Below are 24,104 nucleotides of genomic sequence, written 5' to 3'. Positions count from 1 at the left end.
AATCATTTATTGCAACAATGACATAATTGAAAGTTGAATGAACTTATGGAAGTGAGTATTTGTTTCTTGAGAATTAAATATCAATCATATACTTAAATAATGAAATTAAGAAACGAATAGGAAGTTGAATTGATCGGTTTGGTTTCTTACATGTTAAAAGGCGAAAGCTTCGTAAATTGAAAAGGCAAACTTCCTTTAAAAACGTTGGAAAATGAAGAAGATCGAATTCGGTTCTTCAGTGGCACATCGTGATTCAATCCCTTCTCTGAACCGTGGATTATCGCACATGTACGGCCACCAGTTTCCTCCGTTAATAATAACCAGATTATCAATGTAATTGACAGGGTAAGATGATCTCGTTCATTCATGTTCGTTAGAAGATGGCAGAGTAGAGCTGAGGCAACGATAAAAGTAACGATACTTATAGCTTTAACACGGTGCAAAGACGTCGGATTACTTTGTAACGAGTTAATGCATTTTTCGTGCCGCTTATTAACGTCGATGACGTTATGGCATGCCACGGCCATAAGCAAATTAATACACGCTACGAGCGCATCTTAGTATGTGTAAAGGGGTAATTCAAGCTAAATACCGTTCGCGAATGTTATTGCACGTTTCGTCAAGCACTATACAAAACGCTCGAAGAAAACAATATCGATAATTATTAACGGTAGAAAATAATTATTAACGAATACTTTTGCTACAAAAGATATTTGTACGTTACTGTATCTATATACTAGTTAATTAGATCAGAGTATAATAAATTTCACAATGAAAAAACAATTCCTCCGGGAATTTTAACTACAAAAAAGAAAGTACTACCAATATCGTAAAAAATTCTGAACTCTGGAAACTACTTCCACGGACACGATCACCGCAGTAAACTGTACCAATTGACGACTAAAAACTGTGGCAGCGACGCAGTAAAAGAATAACGCAAAGTGGTCAGTATAAAACCGCGCAAGATCCGCTTTCGAACAATTAAATACACCCGCGTTTTCAAAGCCAGAGCAACGTGCGTCGATCAGGATCAATATCACAACGAGACACGATGCATGAAAAAAAAAACAAAAGTATCAAAAGGGAAAACCACCCATTCCTCAAAAAAAAAAGAGGGCGGAAAAAAGCGAATTCATATTCCTGGGAAACGTTTGAAAAGTGCGTTGAATATCGTTCGCCCCTTCCATTTGAAACGATGGCCGTCGATGTACAGAGTGTCCAAGTAATCATGATAGAACTGGCAAAGGGGCGTTTCCATGGGGAAAAACAAATCGAAAATGTAGAGTAAAATTTTTCCATATTACGCGCAATGCAGCATTTGAACGAGGATTTGAAACAAAGATAAAAAAATGCATATAACGTGCAGTTTTCCTGAAACTTGATATCAGGAGATCCGATGCGTGTAAAAATCTGTTTATGAGATTTTTGTTAGGATTTCCTTTACTCGCTGGCTCAGTTGAATTATCTTGGATATTTCTTTCTTTCTCTAGCCACACACGGTGACGTTTAAATAAATAATGCCGGTGCCAGCAACAATCTTTCCATCGTTTCGTAAATGTCATGCAGAAATCGTTTATCCTCCCTTCCGTTTTGTCAGATATCGCGCTGACATTCAGTAAAGAACAGAGTTTTTGTGTAACTTCAAAAATTTTCTGGAATAAGTGCGATTAGACGTCCACTCTTCAATCAAGTCACGATTACGAATGGATTTCACTAAAAAAATAAGAAATATCCAGTGTAGCAGTTTATAACAAAAAGTAATCTAAATAGCATTGTAATATAATAATCTTCCTGATAGAGAACGATGAAAATTACAAAATGATTTGAACAGCTTTCTTTTTAAATTGATCTTTAAACAATGAAAGAAATTTTTTAATTGGAAATCAAAATACTACATATCTTTGCTCAAATTCTCCATACCTAAGGTGTAACAAGCACCATCTGACAAGAACTGACGAGCAAAATGTACAATAAATAAGTGAGATAATTTTCTAGTAATTAGGTTCTGATGTACAAACGATTTTTACCAATCCTCTGTCTATCTTGGGGAAATTATTATTTACATCCACATTACGTACGAACTGATGATATCACTGTTGATAAGACAAAATCGAACAATGATTATTTCGATTTTTGTCCACTGTATGTCGTATTGTGCGACGCTTCGAGAAAACCGAGTTTGTAAATTTGTCAAGTATACTTGAACTTGGTTAATCGCAAACTGAACAGCTATAATCGACATGAGTTTAGTCTGCGTGTGAAGATAAGTTAGAAACGTAGAATAAGGAAGCAAAGCGCGCTATGAAAAAATGTTATTCTACGTTTTCGATTTACTTTTTCACATAGAGTCGCCTCCTTATCGATTACACCACGGTTAGTGGGACACCGTATGTGGGTATACAATATGTCGCGTTGATATTTTTACTTTTACTGAATGCGCTTCGCCCGTGGATTTCGTATCGACAGAAGTGACCTATCACGAGTGCCTCCGCGAAACAACAATGCCGCAGCCAGTTAAGGTCCGTCGCTCATTGCGCCCATTGTTACTGCCATCGCTTTTATGGATCGACAACTGTGAACAAAAAAAAAAAGAAAAAAATACACAAACGGCCCTGCTTTCATTTCCTAACTATTCTTCACTATCACTGCGTTTCTTTTTTTTTGGGGGACAGAGATACCTACAGACGATAGAATTATTGTCGTTCAAGGTTTCAACGGATGGTGAATTCCTCTAAATTAGTTTCGAGTGCCGATAAAAATTAACAAAATATATGCTTCTACATATGCAATAAAATATATGCACGCTAATATATGCAAAACTAATGATAATTTCTCTATGATAATAACGGAACGAAAGCATCAATTAAGTGAAACAACTAAATTTACTAAATTTCTACAAAAATTACAGGCTACAAAAATTTAAACAAAAAAATATCATCTATTTATTTATCAGTAGAATTACTTTACAGAGTTACTAACGAAACCTTCTTGGAAAGAATGGAAAGAAGGGTACATTCGAGGGAATGGTGTTATCAGAATTAGATTGTTAGACAATTCTTAAACAAAAGAGAAAGTCGGCTGGATGGTTCACCGATGAAGCGGCGTGGTTCGCTTCTCGTTGGTCAGCTCTCGATTCTCGTTTCTGGATGTATCAAACCACATTGCAAGGTAGCAGAAACGCGGCTGCCACGGTATCCGTTGCCTATATCCGGTTTGGCGGAGAGGGTGAGGCCACGATATCGCTGCTACGTGTTCAGCATCGCGGACAGAGGAATCGGTGATCGTAGAGCTTTTGCGGTTTTGCGTTCGATGTTAGCCGATGACGAAGTTCCTGTTTTACCCATGTACAAGGTCAAACCTATATTCTACCACATGAGTCATCTTGCTCGATTGAACTAATATTATTAGCGATATTTTAAAAGTCACAAGTCACAAATGCCTAAACAGCCAAAATTTGTCTACATATATTGAAACAAGTTTGACAATAAAACGAATGAAATTTTATAAACTACCAGTTATCCGATTATCATATTTGATACAAAATTGTGGAACTCGTCGCTTGTCAAATCACTAATGTCATTAATTGTAATTTCTTGTTGCGAGTGAGGTGTAAGTGTTGTCCGTGATGATTGTAGATGCTGGCTGTAGATGTCGCTGATGGGGTACTGCTGATTTTCTTCCGTTTTTGATGCGTAGAAGAAAAATCGGACTCTAATCGTCGGGATTTGAACCCGGGTTCCGAACGTTCGTAATCTAAGGCGCTAACCATTGCGCTGCCGTCGGCCGACACTAGTTAGTGTCGAGTGGTGAGGTATTTGCTGTTGAGTGCCGCCACACGAGTTGGGAATTTTTAATTCTTAACACTAATTAAATCGTAAACTTCTAACAGTTTAGATTAGGTTAATTCATTTTCGACCACTCCATTCGAACACGTTTAGGAGATATCGCGTGAGACGTAGAATTAGACATCGAAAGATCCCATAAAAATCTACCAAGTCAAAATTCAAAAATAGCGACCGGATGGTATGAAAAGTGGATAGACGTAGCAAGTGCGCAGGTGATTTATCACTGGGCGCTGAAACAGGGATTGCATGGTCGTGTACATACAGAGAGAAGGTCACAGTACGTGGTGAACGAGTACAAGCGCAGCATGGGCCGAATATAGGCAGTGTAGCAGATAACGATTAAGTTACCACAGCAACTAAAGAGAAGCCACTAAATCAAACCAAGCAAGAATGCCTTACGATAACCTCCGCATACCGTGGGTCATCGGTTTGCTGGTTAACGGACGTCCTTCGTCGAGGCTTTGCTTCCACTATCGTCCTTGGACAACGGCGAATTAAGGTAACATGAGCACCACAGAAGCCCCCGACTTTAAGGCTTGCGGGTTAGGTTCGGCAACGGAATTTCCGTTAAGTACCGTACACGTAAGTCTGGCCGTCAGAAGATCGCGGTTACGTGACTTCCGAGAAGTTTGTAGATGAACTGAGAACCCTGAAACGAAGATGACTAAACGAATGACAATTATTAATGATGATCTACTTGGACAAGTTGATAACAGAAATGCTATGAGGATCGGCTGACGCGACACTAGCGCCATGTGGACCTTAACTACTAGCGCAAAATGTACAACGTACATACATATTTATTTATCGATTTATGCATTTCTTTAAAGGTAACAGATTTGGGTTTCTCGAATACGACGCTAGAGTTTGTGTGATTTTAATATCTATCACTTACTATAGAACTGTCTTTAAACAAATTATTTGCCATAAATTTTATGATAATTTGAGTTTAGAATTATTTGAAGACGTTATATGAATTTCTTTGGATTTCTAAGGAATTTGTTTTAAATCTACTAGAAATCTGAATCTTTAACAGTGTGCTTCATCTTACAGGAGATGGTGAGAATTATGAAATCTCGAACAAGTTGACTGTATGTGCGTGTGATACTTTAAATTGATAATAAAGCAGTCCCAAAAGGATTTGAGTGTCTTTATTTTCAATAAATTCTTTCAATATTAATATTACGTTTTTCTTAATATCAAAATCTTGCAATTTATTTTGGTACATTTTTGATTATTTTTGTTTATTATAGTATTCCTGCGTATTCTTACAATTTTGCAAATGAAAATTGTAGTAAGAATATTTAAAACATAAGAAATTGCTGCACCAAGAATATAATTTCTTGATTAATTTCTCGGAAACAAAGGACCGTTCGTCCAAATCCTTTCGGAACTGTTTTACTATCAACTTAAAGCATCGAATGCATAAGCAACTCATGCGAGATTTCATAGTTCTTGCCACCTCCTTGTTAAGTAAGTTTGGTTGTTTCGTAATTAATTGCTAATGTGCGGTTGTTCATTTTCACTATCGGATGTATTTTTATTGAAATGTTCAAAAAATAATTTGTAAGTCAACTTATAATTGGATCAATTATCTCGAAATATTCAATCAAATCGATTATAACGTTCACTATCTATAGAAAAACTTCCATCCTCCCTTCTTCGTTCTTTCCACCCTTTCATGAATGCTCCATTGGTTCAGTGGAATATCCTTTCGAAATTACTCGATCGTGGAAGCGTAGTCGGTCACAGGAGCAACGCGAGTCGCCGTTAAGAATCCCTCTAGGATCCGCAGATCCGACGAAAGCCTGGCACCGAAGCGTCTTAAATCAGCGCGCAGACCGACTAGAAAACAATATCGGCGTTTCTCAAAGCCGTTTCTCTGCTCTCTCGTGAAATGGATTTCCGTGCACGTTGGGAAATCAAGCCAACAACTTGGTCCTGTGCACGCTACGCCAATGCTTCTCGACATTTTTATTCTCGTCCAGCCGCGGATCGATTGAGACTTGCTAGAAAAACCTTAATGACTTCACCCTGAAACTGGCCAAGAATTCTTCAAACACTGTCGAAATCTCTAGTGATAGCTTCAAGTAGATACATTGAAAGTACCTTCAAAAATTATTCCACATTATACTCGATCAATATGAAACATATTGTAGGTATTGTTATAATTGACTGGGTTTCTTGATTTCAATTTAAAAATTGGTGATATCTAATAAGAAATTTTTTAATAAAAAATAGCTAAAAGTAAAAATTTGAAAATGTTAATGGTTTTAACGTACAAGAATTCAGAAATTTGAAAATACGATAATACTATGAAGATTCTATTACGTTTGCTAAGTACAATGAGTTATGAAATGAATCATGAGATTATTAATGAATTATATATTGATATATGTATATTGGATTTGGTTTGGATTTGCAAGTAAATATTGAATTTGATCCCATCACTACTGTGCTCAATATACGACAAGTTCGCGAAACCATCGAAAAAAAGGGCACGTCAAATTTTGTCGGATAAGCAACGAACAGATCGCGAACTGTCCGAAGATTCTTTGATAGATGCCAATACTATTATATTTTTCTGGCGATCTTTGACAGTCCGACAGTTCTGATCTTCCGCTGGCGATCGCTGGTTACCCTCGGAAACAGTGTCTTTCATGTGTTTTGTGTGAACACTGAGAGAAACTGTGGTATACTTGGCGTAAAAAGTTTTGTTGTTTCTTTTGTAAGTTAACTTTTTTAAGTTAACATTTGACAGTAAGAAAATAGTATAGTTTTAGTTTTAGTAGTAAACATAGGAATTTATATAATATTCGAAGTTTTTAAGTTAGGTGTGCAGGAAATAGGAAAGAGACTGTTATTTCAGGAAAAATAGTAAGATAAAGGAAATCTTCTGTCTGAAGTCGAAATCTTTTAATATTGAATTTATTTTCGGAACATTAGAAACTAATATTTTATTTATTTCGTTTTAAAATATGGAACAAAGAATGGAAGTGATAACATTTAAATTAGGATTAATAGTATAATGGTTAAAAAATATGTTTAATAATTCAACTCATTATTAGAATTTTGTATCTCTACCGAGTGATTGTTTTTAAATTTATGGTAGAAGTATAGTTTTGTTATTTGAAGATAACAAATCTCGAAACGAAGTCGATGGAGTGTAGTGAACCTTGACAGAATATTGATGGATAACTTACAATAGTGTGCGGATGTGCAGCAACACGCAATATCATTTTCAGAAAAACTTCGTCAGCGTCTGAACTTAACTGCTGACGGTTTTCACATAAATCCATAACACGCAAAGTATTATCTAGTTGCGGAAAAAAGGAATTTATAGTTTGCTTATATTAAACTCGAAAAAATTATAATAAGTCAAAAAATTACTCTTTACTGGACGAACATGCAAATTAAGGAAAGAATTGACTTTGAATTATTTATCCGATGATTTACCATGAATAAAACTCTCCTGATGAACATTCTCGTTATTCAAATATTTTGTCAGAATTTCTGATAAATTATATATGTATGTATATCTGTTATCATGGCATAGTTTGACAACCGCTGGAATACACGAATGTTGAAAGAAGACATTTTCATTATTGTCTTTGGTCCCGTAGTAGCGGTCAATAATATCGAGTTATCAAGCAACCGGTGAAAAGTGAACGGCTATACCTTTTAAAGTGCTCTTTCCCCTCACTCTCAATGATACTCTTCGGTCCATACTACCCGGAAATTGCAAATAAACCTCAAGATCCTTTAAATGTACCATTAGGATCCATTAAGAAACGCGATGAGCACTTTGGAAAGTACATTTTCCGAGAAATTGTCGTTTCAATTTTCAAGCTGGTAGCCATGAATGGGTACAGGGATGAAAAGGATGTGATTTTTATTTGAATTCAGGAGAATTGTCTGCTATCCTAGTAATTCAAGAACGAAACAAAAGCTTTATGTTTGTTGATAGAAACGAGTAAATACAAATTGCTATACATGATTGCGAGACTTCATTAAAAAGGAAGGATATGCGTCAATATTTTTTGCAGTCACTGTACGTTACCATTAGAAATTAGAATAATTATGCAAAACTTGTTAATGCTTGAAACAACCACGAAACTAACACAGGCTGGTTCTGTTTGTTCTTAGATTGGAGCACTGAGGGAATACTTCCTGTTCGCTGACAAACGACTTCACAAGAGATCCCTCTCCAGCAGCGAATCGCATCACAAGACTCTAAGGGATGAACCGAGGGTAAGTGATTCCATCTTTGGCGTGTCAGAAATGGTAAAGGCGGGTACTCATCAAACTTGAACAACTAACACGGGTACAGGTGCGAAATATATAGAAGCAGCGTAATTTCACGGCGTCTGTCATCGTGCCTGGCGCATTGTTTATCTTGGCATTCTAATTTTCTGCCAGCGTAATTCAAATGGTAATATTCTTCGACGTTAAATAATACCCTGCTGTTTTTTTCCGAAGTTGAAAGTTGTTTCATCTCTTGGCGATGGTGTTTACCTGGTTTATCTTGCGAATGAAAGAAGCGATTTAAACAACTTATGAAAATATCGTGAAAACTTTGTTGACACTTGTTACGTTGTAATATATGATATCTTATATTAGGTTGTCCGAAAAGTGTCTTTCTTTTACACACACGTCTTTTATACCAACGCATTTTTATACAAACATGAAACCTAATCTGTCGAACGTTGTGATCTTTATTTTGATAGAACAAAATAGATCATACGTAATTCGATAAAATAATATAAAACGGAAAATATTATGCATCCATTATTTCCTTATAAAACGAAAGAAATTTTTCGGACGACCTAATATTATATTCTTCAGATGTTATATATTTTTGTACGTTATACGCATTCTGCGAATTTTTGTACCTTTAAATTTATCATACACGCATAAAAACCTCCAAACTAATAATCGTACATCGAAAACAGAAAATGTTGTTCTTAAATGGTAATATTTCAGGTATGAGTAATTTTGCGATTTTTCAATTGAAATCTCTTGATTATCCAGTCGGTTTCATACCGAACTCTTCTAATAGTAACTCGCTACATCGTAACCAACCCATAATACTTATCACGGTAAAAAGTTATAAAAAGGCAGGGAGAAGTCTTAAGCATGGAACGTAGCATTAAAACAGAGAAGTGGCCATCGGATGACCGTCTCAGATCGTCGACAGTGTTCCCGTTCTCTTTTCAGCTAGCAAAAACACGGTGGAATATCGCGCTGTTTCTAGAGATAATATTGTGCTTGCACCATCTTTTCAGCTGCAGCCATTGTCTTTTTCTCGCCGATGAAGCACTTCGATGCGAGATGAAACGCTGCTGAAAAGGTTTATTCCACAAATACGGGACCATTACAGCACACAGTAATGTGTATTTATGACGAAGCTGTAGAAACAATCATCGAATGGATGAAATAACTGAAGGATATCTCGAGGAGCGATTAATCGGGATTTCTCGTTCATTCGATTGATATCCAAACCGATTGTGTTGTTAATGGAAAGTATTTTTTTTTCTTTTTTGTTTATGAACAGACGAAAGAGAAATAGATTTCTCGAAGATAATCAGTCTTAAGTTGGTTTATAGAGTGAAAAAGGATGTTTGACTTTGAAAAAGGAGTTATCTGTGTGGGGATCATGCTGTATTTTTAGTGAAAGATAAAAATAATTAATAACGTGAAAAATATATTTGGTAGAATATCTTTGTTTTAAAATGTACTTGCAAACATTTTGAATATTTTAAATTGTTCGAAACACTCTGTCCTATATTTCCTTACATTTTTATATTCTCTTATTGATTTTTCTTTAAATAACCATCTAATTCGACGAATTTTTAAAATCTTCCAAAATTCAAATGTGATGATGTTCGGATATACATGAATTAAAAACGACCATTGTAATTGGTTGATTTAATACCAACTCTTATTCAGGACATTTTGTCTTTTTTGTCACATTATCAGAAGTATCTAATCAGCTATTAAAAAATTTATATACCTAGAGTATCTAAATTTATAAAAGTAATATTATATATTTTAATTCGTCAAAGTTTGTAAAACCAGATTATGTTTCCCAATAAAGTGTATAAAAAATGGATTGTATTGTTCAAGCAACGATGGAATGTAGGAAAGCAGCTTTTACAACAAACAGTTACACATAGCAATTGTACTATCTAAACACTGTAACGTCCTTACCTAGGATCTTCCTGTATATACATACATACATACGTAGCATTTACTCAGCCGTCATGTAAGATTAAGATGGCGTGTTATGTCTAGATTAGTATTACCTATCAACAGTACTTACGTGGTACGCCAATGATTTACTGAAAACTAGAAATTTATAGCAATTATAACGCCATAGCAAGGTTAGATTAGAAATCTCAAATAGTTAGTATTAAATGAACTACTGTTTCCAATACAATTCATTCAATTCGTTACTTTATTTTATGCACCCTTTCTCTAAAACACAGCTCAGTTATCTACCTTATCAACTATGTAAAATCAATCTCACAGTCATTCATTAACCTGATTAATACACGATTGTTTCAGTATAATCGTGTATTGATCGGATTTCAAATAAAAATCAGCCGTGTTCATTAATTTGACTTGTACCGTACCGAAAATTGCTGCGGCGTATCGTTGCATAAACCAACCAATTATCCAAACTGTTTTATCCCCCAATTTATTCAAACCAACGGTACTTTACTAATAGCCTATAAATCGAATGACTATATTGTGCGTTACGATTACCATCATTCTCGCTTGTTAATTTCAACGTTCTAATCACCCGATTGAATTCTATTAACTACGTATTTAACTATATACGAACCATTAAAGCCAATATATTTTTATATATTAATATATTTTTACTTAATTAATATATTTTTACTTAGTACAGTTCGATGCACTCGTTGATAATCATTAGAATACGGATTCTTGTGTAGCTTTGGGATATTCGAAAGTGCTAATTACATAAAATACATATAATGTGTAAAAATATATAAAATGTTCAAAATACTCGTTATAAATTTAGTAGATAAAACAAACTTCTGTTTAGTTTATATTTCATTAGTTATGATCACAAAAATTTGAATTAAACTGCTTTGAAAAACGATCAATGTACCTTTTTAAATTTATGAAATGTTATTAAATAGCATCTCCGAACGAGTCAACCTCTTCTCTGTATCTTGTTACAAATTAAGGTGATCAACTTTGCAATTATTTAACTTCCAACGTGCTATAATGATTTAACTTTCTTTATCCATCTTTTTCTATAATAGACTTATATTTTCTATTTTCTCATATATCAATATTCTTTTTGTTTTTTGCAACCATCATTCATTATTATCATTCCTTCTCTCCCTTATATCATAGGTTTTTATATCCGTGATTTTCTAAATCTTTAGAAAAAAAATCTTCCAAATGAAACTTTACAAATGAAATATCTGTGATATAAGTAAATTTATCTAATAATCTCCGTATGAATCCACGGAGTCACGTTTTTACAGCTCTAAATAAGGAATTGATTTAAGCTGGAAACAAAGTCAAACATCAGTTAGAAGTTAACACCTAAACTTTTCCCCGATTGAACTCACGAAACACAGAACGTTTGAAATCTCTACATATTCAGCGTCGCGTTTTTTCAAACATCGGAATGCTACGACCGTGACACTTACGGACGCGGAACGTAGACGAATCCTAGGAACTTTTGGCTGCTGGCCAAAATTCAGAGGCCGTGAATTTTCGTGGCGAGGCTTTAGCGTCGATATGAATGAAACGATGACCGGGGCGTCGCGCGTTTCACGCTCCGCTAGGTCGAAGCTCAACCGCGAAAACGGTACTCGTCGATGGTGCCATTTACAAGGCGCCATACGGCCGAATTCGTTTATATTTCGTGGAATTTTCCACCGCCTGCGTGTTTTTCCTGTTAAATTGGCGTGGGCTTGCTTAAATGTGCCACGTGTGAACTGTGAATACGCAAAATTCTTAATAGCAGCATACCAATAGACTGGTGCTACTGAAACGTGACGTTTTGCTGCAGATTGTTAGATCTCAAAGGAATATAATAGAAGTTCTAGATCAGTGCTTATAAAATATGTCATTTTATACGATAAAACTTTAAGGGCACGTAGTTTCTTCGGAATATCGCATATTTGATCAAAGTAATTTACATACATAAGCATCCAATATTCCTTTTCCATGAATATGTTTTGTTTCGTTATCCCAGATTTGTAAGGACTATTAGTTTGTGAATTTGAAAAGTCTTGGAATGGAACTGTTGTGTAATTTCTCCGTTCATAAATCTCTGTGAAACAATTTATGCGTTAAAACATTACTTAGGTGGAATAGGAAATATCTTGAATCTCCTCAAATACCAAATTTATGTCTCCAAAAACTTTCGTGACACTTTTCCCAAATTTAAATTCACATACGAAAATCACACGAATATTTTGATGTTTCATATTTTTATTCTAAATCTTCTCACTCAATGAGTACACATGATTTATAGCAAATTTCTCTTTCTTCAATATTGTCTATAATTCACGATTTTTGGAAAACGTAGTCAAAGAAGCTATTTAATCTTTCAATATACGAATCAAATAATTCGTATAATTATTGTCCCAACGGCCACATATATTCTGACTACTATAATATTATCTTAAACCAACAAATTTCTCAAACTCGCCACCGAGAGCAATCAATCGTTATCGATATTTCATTGCATTTAAATGGTATCAAAATTCCATATGAAATCTCATCAAAAGCACACGCGTCGCTAAACGCACAACTCTATTAATCGCTAAAACCGCTAAATTTCATGCGATATGAGAATACCGATCACATCAAGCGAAATAAATTTCAATTCCATTGCCACGATAAATCAATCTTGTTTAACGTTAACGTCACCCCAAGGATACCCGCATAAACGTATTTCTTATTCCCTTGAAACTCTTTAGTCTTACAACTCGTCTTTCAAACCAAATCTATTCCGACATCCAACACTTTCTATTTGAATTGAAAATAAGAACTAAAACAGTCAAATATGTAATTACTGCAAAAATATAATATATCAAACAAATACATTTATTTGAAAGTAAAGTTGTTTGCTAATAAACTCCAATTGTAAACAAAATTGTATGCTGTTTAATTATATCGGAATCGTCGTATGAACAATTCACAACGACTCAGTTAAAAAATTCCGAATTACAATTTTTGTCTAACTTCTCCCAGCTCGGATAATTATACCAAATGAATTTTAAATTGCCTATCAATCAACAGCAATTGCACTTCGTGTAGTCTTCGAATGTGTCGTTTTCGAAAACGTTTCCGAAAGTGAGTTTCGGCTCATAGAAGTTAGACGAGCTCTGTTCTAACGCATACCTAGAGCCAAGACATGTAACCAAATCACACATACGATTCTTGTTCCTTTGAATGTTCTCCAATTCGTACCTACACAATATAAAGTCCAAAATCTAAAGAAAGATCTGTTTGTTTTTTTTTCTTTTGTAGGTACGGTGGTTCCAACAGCAACATGAGAAGAAACGCAAGAAGAGGGACTTCGTGCCCACGACGTTCTCGTTCGCCGATTATCCGGCGTTTTTCGATGAGTTTGGACCGCGTTCTAGGCAGGCCACGTTCCATCGACAAAGAAACAGAGGTGTGCCTCTTCAAAACCTGTTCACGGATCCGCTCTTTAAGGAACAGTGGTACCTGGTAAGTGGGCCCTTCGATTTTACTTCCCTGAAACCTCAACCAAAACGAACTACGTGACGAGACTACGTTTCGAGAACATGGCGGACTTAACGACGTACCAGTTATAACGTATTCCGGATTCACTTCGTCCTTCCAATTTGTCGAATCTATATTTTTGTCTACTTTTTGGGACTGAGATTGATATTTCCTAGAAATTTTATCGTTGATAATATAATAGATTATGGAAGTATTCTGCTTTAGGATTTCGGATATTTCGAGGATTTTTTTCTGAGGAAATCATAAGGTTTTTGGTCTCGGATTTCTGCACATATATTTACTAGTTAATATTCTCTATTTTCTTCAAGTGCGAATGAGTTAATAAATCGTTTAAAAAGAATTGTTGAAGTAACGTTTTTATTATAATATTCCAAATGTAAGGGCATATATATATATATATATATATATATATATATATATATATATATAAATATATATAAATTTCTGAAACTGACTCGTTTCGGAACCATTTCATTTTCTGTGAGTATAAAAAGATTCTGATTTTCTTTCTCCAGTTAAAGACAATTAAACAAGACGTAAACAAACTACGTGTGACTTTTATCGTAAAAAGGAGATAAATTGATATAAATGTTTCATGCCTGTTTCCTTTTCTCCTTCCTTTATTACGTTTCTTACAATTATTATAGGTTTTCTTTTGTTTTTGGCGAGTTAATTCGCGGTTCATAGTTTCGTCGTGGTCTTGTTAAATATTCTCTGTACTTCGTTCGGGGAACGCTCCCACTTTTCTTGCATGGCTCGCCTCATTCAATTATCCTCTGTTTAACCGGTTAACAGGCAATCCTTTTTCACCTCCTTTTTCCGTGAACAATCCGTATCGAAATTTCCATTTTCTCGTTTTCAGTCCCGCGACCGAATCGATTCGCAGTTAAAACATTTGCACTCTGTTATTCGGAAAAAATTGCCTTCGTTTAATTTTCTGTTAAACGTTATTCAACTTTTGCGTTCTGTTTTCGAGATATTTGCGTGAAATGTTCACTGTTTATAGCAAGCGTGAACAAATTTTGTCGATAGAAAATGTGCAAATTGTTAATTGAATTTTACAAGGCTTTTGCAAATAAAATTGCAGATTCATAAATTCGAGTTTGATAAATTAACCCATTAAACGACATACAGTGAAGTAATGCAATATTATTAGATGAAATAAATAACTTACATGGTGTTTTAACGAAGCACAAAAGATGCGTATTAGTATACTTTATAGAAACTTATTAGCTGCATAAATTCTCGCACACAAGAATTTTCATTATTTAAGAGAAAATGGAATTATATGTATCGTTAAGAAAAATTTTAGAAGAAATTGAGAATAAGTGTTGTTTCTATTTATTGACACAGCCAGAATGCGACGAAAATAAAAATAATTGGAAATAAATGACGCACAAAGAGGCACAATGTAAAAATCAAATTATTTCGAGGCCGATATACCGTAGATGTTAAAAATTTCAGCCACATAACCGTGACAAACTGACAGAGATATGGTTGCCAAGCAACCGAGCTGTGCGAAAATTTCCCCTCAATTGTAATTCAGTGAATTTCCCGCGAACCTTCCAAGCTCGATAAAGGCTACGATTGAGATAAACAGATTAGCGTTAAAGATACGCGAAACATACAAACAACGGCCTGCACTAAGGCAATCGCCGAAACATCGAACGATGCTTGCTTTAGCCATATACAGGGTGGTTGGTAACTGGTCGTACAAGCGGAAAGGAGGTAATTCTACGCGAAAAAAGAAGTCGAAAATATAGAATAAAAATTTTTCGTTTGAAGCTTTGTTTTCGAGAAAATCGACTTTGAATTTTCGCTCGGTACGCGTGCACTTTATCACGTCTCGTTATAACGGATCGTTGTCTCGATGGAAAAATTAAAAAAAAAATTTTTTTTTAATTTTCATTCTATATTTTCGGCTTCTTTTTTTCGCGTAGAAACACCCCCTTTCCGCTTATACTACCAGTTACCAACTACCCTGTATACTTGTATATAATTGATGTATATACCCTGTATATAATTGATTCGTTGAAATCATAGAAAGGAGAAAAACCACATTAGGAGAGAGAGATTATATGAAATGCGTAATACATATTCCGAACGATTAAACTTCCGAATAAAATTCATATTTTACGATCAATTATAACTATTTATTGTATTATCGCGTTAATAATCACGCGACTATTATAACAATTTTATAACTAAATATTTATCCAATCTCGCTTTAATACACATGAAACTCGACTATCATGGTTACATTGGCCAAACTTGGTTACATTGGTGAATAAACAAATCTGAAAATACATATACATATATAGAAATTACAAAATACTTATTTCACACAGATCGCGAAAGCCAATTATTCATTATATTAGTAAATCTCAACGTTTAATAGGATCACATTTAACAATTCTTAGTAGTACGTATATAACGTACATCAAATTTTTTACCAAATATGTATTTGCAATCTATATCTCGTAGCTTCTAGAGACATTTTTAGATTGATTTCAAATTTGACAAACTAACTAACCATAATAATTCTGTCTCATTACAGAGCTAGTGAGCTAATGTTTGTTTCACAAACCATCGAAAAATGAATTCTAATGAAGGATATCTCAACCGAATTAGTCGTATTAAACGCAAACGATGAATTGCGGTTTGAAATATACAGATTTGCCGACAAGAAATATACGCGTTGTAGACTGTGGTGAAATAAATGGATGCAATTGGGTAATAACGTATTTTGTCAGAAATGAAATATCACGTTTTCAATACTTGAAATTAATTAACTCCTATAATGGTCGTGCATAAATATCAGCTGGTTCTTTCGTGTACGAAACGCTGTAATAACGGTAAATCACGTTCCGTACGTGTCAGGGTGAATGAATTTATTGTTCATACAACGTCGGAACTCTTCGATATAATTCTAATCAAATTTCTGTCTATATGACGAATGGCTGTCGAATGTGGAAGGATAGGAACGACGCGTCTCGTCGATAAAATACCTCTAGACTCTTCTGAATTATGTGTTATACGAAAAATTACTATTGATAAAACTATTGCACGGCTTCAAGGCATCGATTACATGGTATGTGTGTTGTTTTATGAGCGAAGACGCGTGGAAGATCAATGAAGGGTGTACCTTTACTTTATGTAAAATGTTGCGTATTTTATGTACAAATTTCAAAAATTCACGAAACTTCGGTAAAACGATATTAACTGACTCCTTCACGTTCCTGACACGTAAAACAATCACGAAACTTTTAAGTAATTATCTACTCGGATAACAGTCAAAGTTAAACCCTTAATAATGCTTTCATCAGATACTTAAATTGGTTTCGAAAGTGTAGCGCTATGAAGCATAACAGACATACCTATCTACAATAAGTGTATAGAGCTATGAATGCCAGCCTGTAGCGATCTGACCTACATTTCTTCCAGGATATGCGTACGCTTAAAATAGTAGTCATAGCAAAAAAAGAACACATACGCTGCCTGTCACTGGCCAGCGTACAATTAATGAGGTTGTGATTGGTCAGGGACGCGAGTAGAAGATCCGAATATGCGACAGAAAAATTCGATTCTCTTCAAACGATAATATCTCAGCAACGGAAAGTTGGATCGAAATGGAACAAGTAGTATTTTTGGAGGAAGATATACTCTTTCTGATAGCTTCAACTAACCTTAAAAATTTTTATTAGTTTCCCAACAGTAGTCGATTAAATTTCTAGTAACTTCAATAGTTATTACTCGTGTACCTAAGGTTTATTGGAACAAACATGTATACATATATTTTCTGAATAATGTCATTTATAATGGTGTCGTTGATCGTTTACACTCTACTCCATGTTAATCAAGAAATAACACTGAACTAATTCCAGAACGGCGGAGCTAAGGACGGTTATGATATGAATCTTGGTCCAGCATGGCAAAAGGGTTACACTGGCAAAGGTGTGGTCGTGTCGATCCTCGATGACGGTATACAGACGAATCATCCGGACCTGGCTTTGAATTACGATCACCAAGCTAGCACAGACATCAATGACAATGACAATGACCCAATGCCAAGAGACAACGGTGACAACAAGCACGGAACACGCTGTGCTGGTGAGGTTGCTGCGGTCGCCTTCAACCAATACTGCGGTGTCGGTGTTGCCTACAATGCAAGCATAGGAGGTAAAAATTTATCAATTTCTCCTTGTTGTTAATCACTTAATAGTCTAATAAAACAGTCTGACAACTAGTAACAAAATTAAAAATTTAGGTCAAAAAGATATATAGATTTTTGTGCTCTAAACTACACTTTCATTTACATGATAAAAAAGAAAAAAAATGGGGAAAAACGTATTTTACAACTATCTTTCTCAGTACACTATACAAGATATGCCAGTACAAAGAATTATATTAGATATATTAGTTATAAATTTCATACTTAGAAAATCATTGAATCGATTAAAATTGCGAGAAGAATCGAGCTACTTGTGCAAAAATTCGCGACGACGTTCTTAAGACGCAGAAAACCTTCAAAAAGGAGATAAAAAAGATGTAAAAGTTTCGCGCTATAAATAACCGTCTAGCTTTCTGGGAACTCCGTTCCAGAATGAAAGCGCAACTGCAGCGAATTAAATTTCATTCGGATACACGATCCTCTTTATTAGATGCGACTTCGCTATTATTCTATACGAATTGCGATCTCTTTCTCTTTTCTGAGATGTTTTTCTCGAGTTCCAATTCGAAAAGATAACGAAAATGAAGTTTGACAAATTTCTGGGAAATGATCGTATTTACTTCGGTTTGCAGAATCGAGAATTACGAGATTAAGTTAGGTTAGGTTTCGTGGATATGGTTTAGCACGCGACCGAAGGACATCATTGCATTGGTTTCTAAAATTCGTTTACACAAACAATTATCATTTGTCAAGACGAAGAATAAACACGAGCAATAGATATACTATTAAGTTATATAAAAAATAATACAGCGAAATCTCGGTTGTCGAACATAATTGGTTCCAGAAAGATTGTTCGTATATCGACATATTCGAAAATTGAAGAGTACTTGATATAAAATGGATTAATCCTTTGCCAAACGACAAATGATTACTTCTTTATATTTTTATAACGGTATTTAATTCATAAAGTCAGATACAGAGACAATAAAAATGCATAAAATTTTACATAAAAAGAACGTGTAAATCCAATAAATACATACTTTAGTAAGGGGAATTCCTTTTCATAAAACCATGGGGTATTGTATGTTAATTAGCTTAAATCCGAGATGCAAACGCCATTCTCATATTTAGGTATAATTTCTCCTTTCATCTCTATTTAACAACTGTCTCTATTTAACTGGATTTAACAACTTTTTCAGTCCAATACTAACTTATTTAATAATAATTTATTTAAAAAAGCGATAAAACATAGATCAACGCAGAAGATTATGAAAAGACACTACAAATTCGAATAGAAATGTGCACTGAATGGAGACTCCGACGTGGCGTAACTAATGCTACCCCTACCATGGTACGCGGAGCACGCGATTGCATGCTTGGAAACGAAAATTCTGTGAGGAAATTGATGCGTCTTTTTTTCAGAAAACATGATCGAGATCCGATTTTTTCGGGATGAGATTCCTTTGATAACCGAGCTTTTACTATACAGGTATTTTAAAAAATCAACAAGAAAACAGAAATGTTTATTAAAAATAGAATTTCGAAAACTAGTAAACAAATGAAAAGCTATTGTGAAGAAGGGATTGGTTTATTTCAACCGTTTGTAAAGAGAAGAATACTCGTACTGCGGTGGATACTCAATAAACGAGTATTAGTTTTAAAAAAGAGAGAAACATTCATAAAATAACCTGATATTTTTTTATGGAACGTAGAAAAATATTTATTGGCATAGAAGTAGTATTATTGTAGATTATACTATAAGAGTTACATAATAGTAATGAAATAATGAAATAATAGTATTGGAGAATACTGATCTGCACAAAAGTTACTTGTTTAATGAAGCAAATATCATAGTACATAAATGCTTTAACAATTTTGTGTAATCAAATTCACGCACGGTATTAATATTATAATTATGCGTTATTCCATGGATGTTAATTATAATCAGATTATGAATCATCGCGTGCAATTTTCAATTTGCATAACTATTGGAGGCAGCATAATAATGTTTTCCTGGAATTTTATATTTGCTTTAGTTGTGTTCATAAAACCATGAAAATGTCAGTTTAATTATAATTCTTCTAATTTCTATTTTTAGTTTTAATTTTACTGTCATCCATAAATATTTATAATGTATTAATTCTCTGAAGAATTTTTTGCAAGTTATTTATACAATGTAATCTAAAACAGTAGCCCGAATATGGCGCATTTTCCTCGTAAAACAATTTCCGGGTATTCTGTCTGCCGGGTGTTGACACTTGAAACTATCATCTGTTAGAAACTCTGAACAATGGGTCCATTTCAAAATTAACATCACGCATCCTTGCAGACATTTCCTGCACATAAATTTTGTGCTTCCATAGCGTCCACCAATACACATAAACTGTAACATTTCCATCTAATAGAATCTCCAATTTCCAGACAATATGTCTGATTATTTCATTAAAATTCTTCTTGACCTATTTTTCTAAATTCTCTGTAACTAGAACAATTCTAACAAAAATCTCCAGCTATTCAGTTTCTCGTGATTTTTGTCGTCGTTTTTAATCCATTGATTAAATAACCAATAAATTAATCAAACACATGATCAAAATAGATTTTTTCTTTGAACTTGAACTTGAGTGTATGTGTTTCACGTGTATTTTCTTTTCTTTTCTTTCTATTAATTTATTATTAATTTTCATTTCTCTTTTACATCATTTAGTAATTAATCTGATATAATATAGCTTGTCCTCGCGAAGAGAATGATTTTGAAAAGTTGCTCCTTTGTTGTTAAACTTAATGATGCAATTCCTATAAAATGTTTTTTTAAACATAGAGTGCATTTATGAATACACAAAGGGTTAAAATCAGTAAAACAATTCAACAAATGATAAAAAAATAATTAATCTCAAAAGACCTTTCTATTATATAATTCCCAAATCAATAAAGGACGCCACAGATACATATTTTATTCGATTAATCTACAAAGTCTCACTTTAATATTCTTTAACTCCCAAGAGAGCGAGAAAATTTCATCCTCAACGATCTCGTTTACGCCGCTTAATCGCGTTCGAACAATCACATCTCCATTGGCTTGTTGCGAACATTCTTATCACCAATTCGAGCATTTTGCATTCAATTTACTTCCTTCTTCCACATCCCGCGACGATTACTTAAACGTTACTCATACATCGATATCGACACGCTATTATCCTTATAAATAGTAATGGGCTTAAAATAGATAAATCAAGTTCAATATGTATACTTATAAATACAAATCAAATACAGTTTCATCATACAGTTCACTTTATAAATAAATATACTATCTTTATAAATAAGAATACTAACTTTTCAAAGTAAATTTTACCATATCATAGTATTACATGATAATGCTAATAAAAAATAAAATCGACTAGGATTTTTCTATTCGAAGACTACAGGAGAATAACACCATGGTTCACATTTTCCATTTTTCCAGAGCAACAACTTGGAGATTAAACTTTTCGCCCTCTAAAATGTCACAGGTCTTTCTTAGAAGAATTGTCTTTTTTTTCTGTAGTGAATGATTTTCTTCGGATAGCTTTCACAGGTTTCTAGAATGCTTCATTTCCCATCTATGTCTTTCGAGTAAGTTTTGTAAACGAATAAGTTTCATTATTTCATGGAAGTTCATAATAAAAACGCTACAATCCCATCGAACTCATTACTGTAATGTCAACATTCAAATCTTCTCGCGATTTAAGTCCGTCGCTAGTTATAAGTCGTTTCATCTCGAGAGAATATCGGGTTCCGATAACATTATCGGCCCGTTTCCATTAAAATGCATGTCAACAGCTCCGTGTTCGATTTAACGCGTTCAGAATAACGTATAACAGCGCAACGGCATCGGAGAGACCAGTTTTCCTTCCGATGGAATTTAATGATTAAACTAGAAGAGGAAGAAAGAAAGAGAGAGAAAAGAGGGGGAGAACAGCGTAATTAGAATTCCATAGGGTCTCTACTTTCTTACCGATTAGCCTGTTTTGTTTCTTGGATGGAGGGTCGAAAGCGCGAATTCCATGGAAATCGGCGAACTTGAGGGGTAACGAGAAGGAGAGCTATCTAAAACTACGTTCACACTGTATATACCTATAACAAAACACGCTAAATGGCAACATTATATAACATGTTATGGAAACAAAAGAAGGGAATATTATGTAACATTGTTATATAGCGTAAATGCAGTTTAACGAGCTATAGTGACATGATATATAGCAATGTCTCGCTATATCGTGTAGATGCAGCTTAACGCACATACCATCTATGTTCTCAGGCGTGCGAATGCTCGATGGCCCGGTAAACGATGCCGTCGAAGCCAGAGCGCTGGGATTGAATCCTGATCATATCGACATATACAGTGCTTCTTGGGGCCCTGAAGACGATGGCAAAACTGTCGATGGCCCAGGCCCTCTTGCCAGGAGGGCGTTCATCTATGGTGTCACCAGCGTAAGTTGCCTTCACTGTAATTCTTTAATACTTCATCTACCACATACGAATTAAATGTATACGTAGAAAAACCGATTAATGCTAGTACAGTCTCTTCCGGAACGATACGGAAAAACAAAACACTCTACAAATGAAAAAATAATTAAGTAAATCGACGAGAAAAAATTATTTATATGGTACTTCTAATTATTGCCTCAGCTATGCTCCTCTCTGTATATTTCTTAGATCTGGATTCTGTGATGGTATGTTAATCCATGATGTTCCCATTTGGAAGTATAATACACTTTGTATACTTTGTATAATATGGTTCCAAGTATCAACATCATGCATTTACGATATAGCATACAGAGTATGTTATAATATAACAAATGTTACAATAACAATTTATAATGATATGTACTTTGTATATACAAAGAGTGCGTTATATTCCCAAACAGCAACGCCATGTATTTAAGAGTAAATGTGTCACCACATAACCCAAACCTCAAAGCCTCAAAAATCATTAAAAACAATGTGAACAGGGTCGCAAAGGCAAAGGTTCCATCTTCGTCTGGGCGTCAGGTAACGGTGGTCGGCACACGGATTCCTGCAACTGCGACGGTTACACGAACAGCATCTTCACCCTCTCCATCTCCAGCGCGACTCAGGGTGGCTACAAACCATGGTACCTCGAAGAATGCAGCTCAACGCTCGCTTCAACTTACTCCTCTGGTACACCAGGCAACGACAAAAGCGTTGCTACGGTAGACATGGACGCGAAACTGAGACCAGATCATATCTGCACGGTGGAGCATACAGGAACATCCGCCTCGGCCCCATTGGCTGCTGGCATCGCTGCTCTAGCACTCGAGGCGAACCCAAGCCTCACGTGGAGGGATATGCAATACCTGGTGGTACTCACCTCGAGATCAGGACCACTCGAAAAGGAACCAGGTTGGATCTTGAATGGAGTGAAGAGAAAGGTCTCCCACAAATTCGGTTACGGGCTCATGGACGCCGGGGCTATGGTGAACCTGGCCGAGCAGTGGACCAACGTGCCGCCTCAACATATCTGCAAGTCCGATGAGATCAACGAGGAAAGGCGTATCGATCCAACCTATGGGTATACGCTCAGTGTGTATATGGATGTAACTGGATGCGCTGGCTCTTTGAACGAGGTTCGGTTCCTAGAACACGTACAGTGCAAGGTAAGAAACTTGACAGGAACGATACAATAAGATATTTTGAAGCTTACCGTTTATTAATGGTAATTATAGTTATCCACACGCTTCTTCAATATTAACGGTAGCTATAATCACCCATTATCGTACGCTCACTGTATCTTGCATAATTACCGATGTCCACACACAGCCGTTAGAATTTCGCATCACAGACACTTACGAATATATCACAAACGAATTGAATATTTTCAATGAATACACCAAAGATTCAGGAAACAAACGTATTAAATCAATGCATAGAAAAAAAGAGAGACTATTGTCTTATATTTTCATTAACAAGCTCTGCATGGAAAAGGAGAATGAGAATTTTGCCTTACATTTTTATTAACAAGATAATGTTATACCTATGCTTGTAATTCTCCATGTATACATGAATAAAAATTCTTCTTTTATGGGGCGATATATTTCAGGATAAGGAAACAAACGATTAGACAAAAAAGAGTATAAAGTGATTGTATGCAAAAATCTGACGGAAGGAAGAGAAAATGCAAGAACGTTTATAATAACATTTATTTTCACTTTATGTATATGTAAATGTATATTTTGTTCTGGCTTATGATTCATAAAACGGCTTTAAAAAAAATTTACATTTTAATGATACCGTGAATTCGTCGCGTCTATGGCCGGAAACTT

At 34.9% G+C, this 24,104-nt stretch overlaps 1 protein-coding gene across 2 annotated transcripts in view; it reads left to right on the top strand.

The window, feature by feature from the left end:
• The window catches only part of Fur2 (furin-like protease 2), a 413,482-nt gene that overhangs the window by 379,841 nt on the left and 9,537 nt on the right, over nucleotides 1-24,104 (top strand). For both annotated transcript variants that reach the window (XM_033334360.2, XM_033334359.2), the window contains exons 3-7: nucleotides 7,992-8,096; nucleotides 13,374-13,577; nucleotides 17,498-17,792; nucleotides 22,079-22,251; nucleotides 22,773-23,438. In XM_033334360.2, coding sequence (XP_033190251.1) covers nucleotides 7,992-8,096; nucleotides 13,374-13,577; nucleotides 17,498-17,792; nucleotides 22,079-22,251; nucleotides 22,773-23,438 — 1,443 coding nt within the window. The remainder of the gene's footprint in view (nucleotides 1-7,991; nucleotides 8,097-13,373; nucleotides 13,578-17,497; nucleotides 17,793-22,078; nucleotides 22,252-22,772; nucleotides 23,439-24,104) is intronic.

Source organism: Bombus vancouverensis, chromosome 4, assembly GCF_051014615.1.
Source record: "Bombus vancouverensis nearcticus chromosome 4, iyBomVanc1_principal, whole genome shotgun sequence".
Taxonomy (NCBI): domain Eukaryota; kingdom Metazoa; phylum Arthropoda; class Insecta; order Hymenoptera; family Apidae; genus Bombus; species Bombus vancouverensis.
The sequence above is the reverse complement of the archived record's forward strand: the minus strand, read 5'-3'. Positions and strand labels throughout refer to the sequence as shown.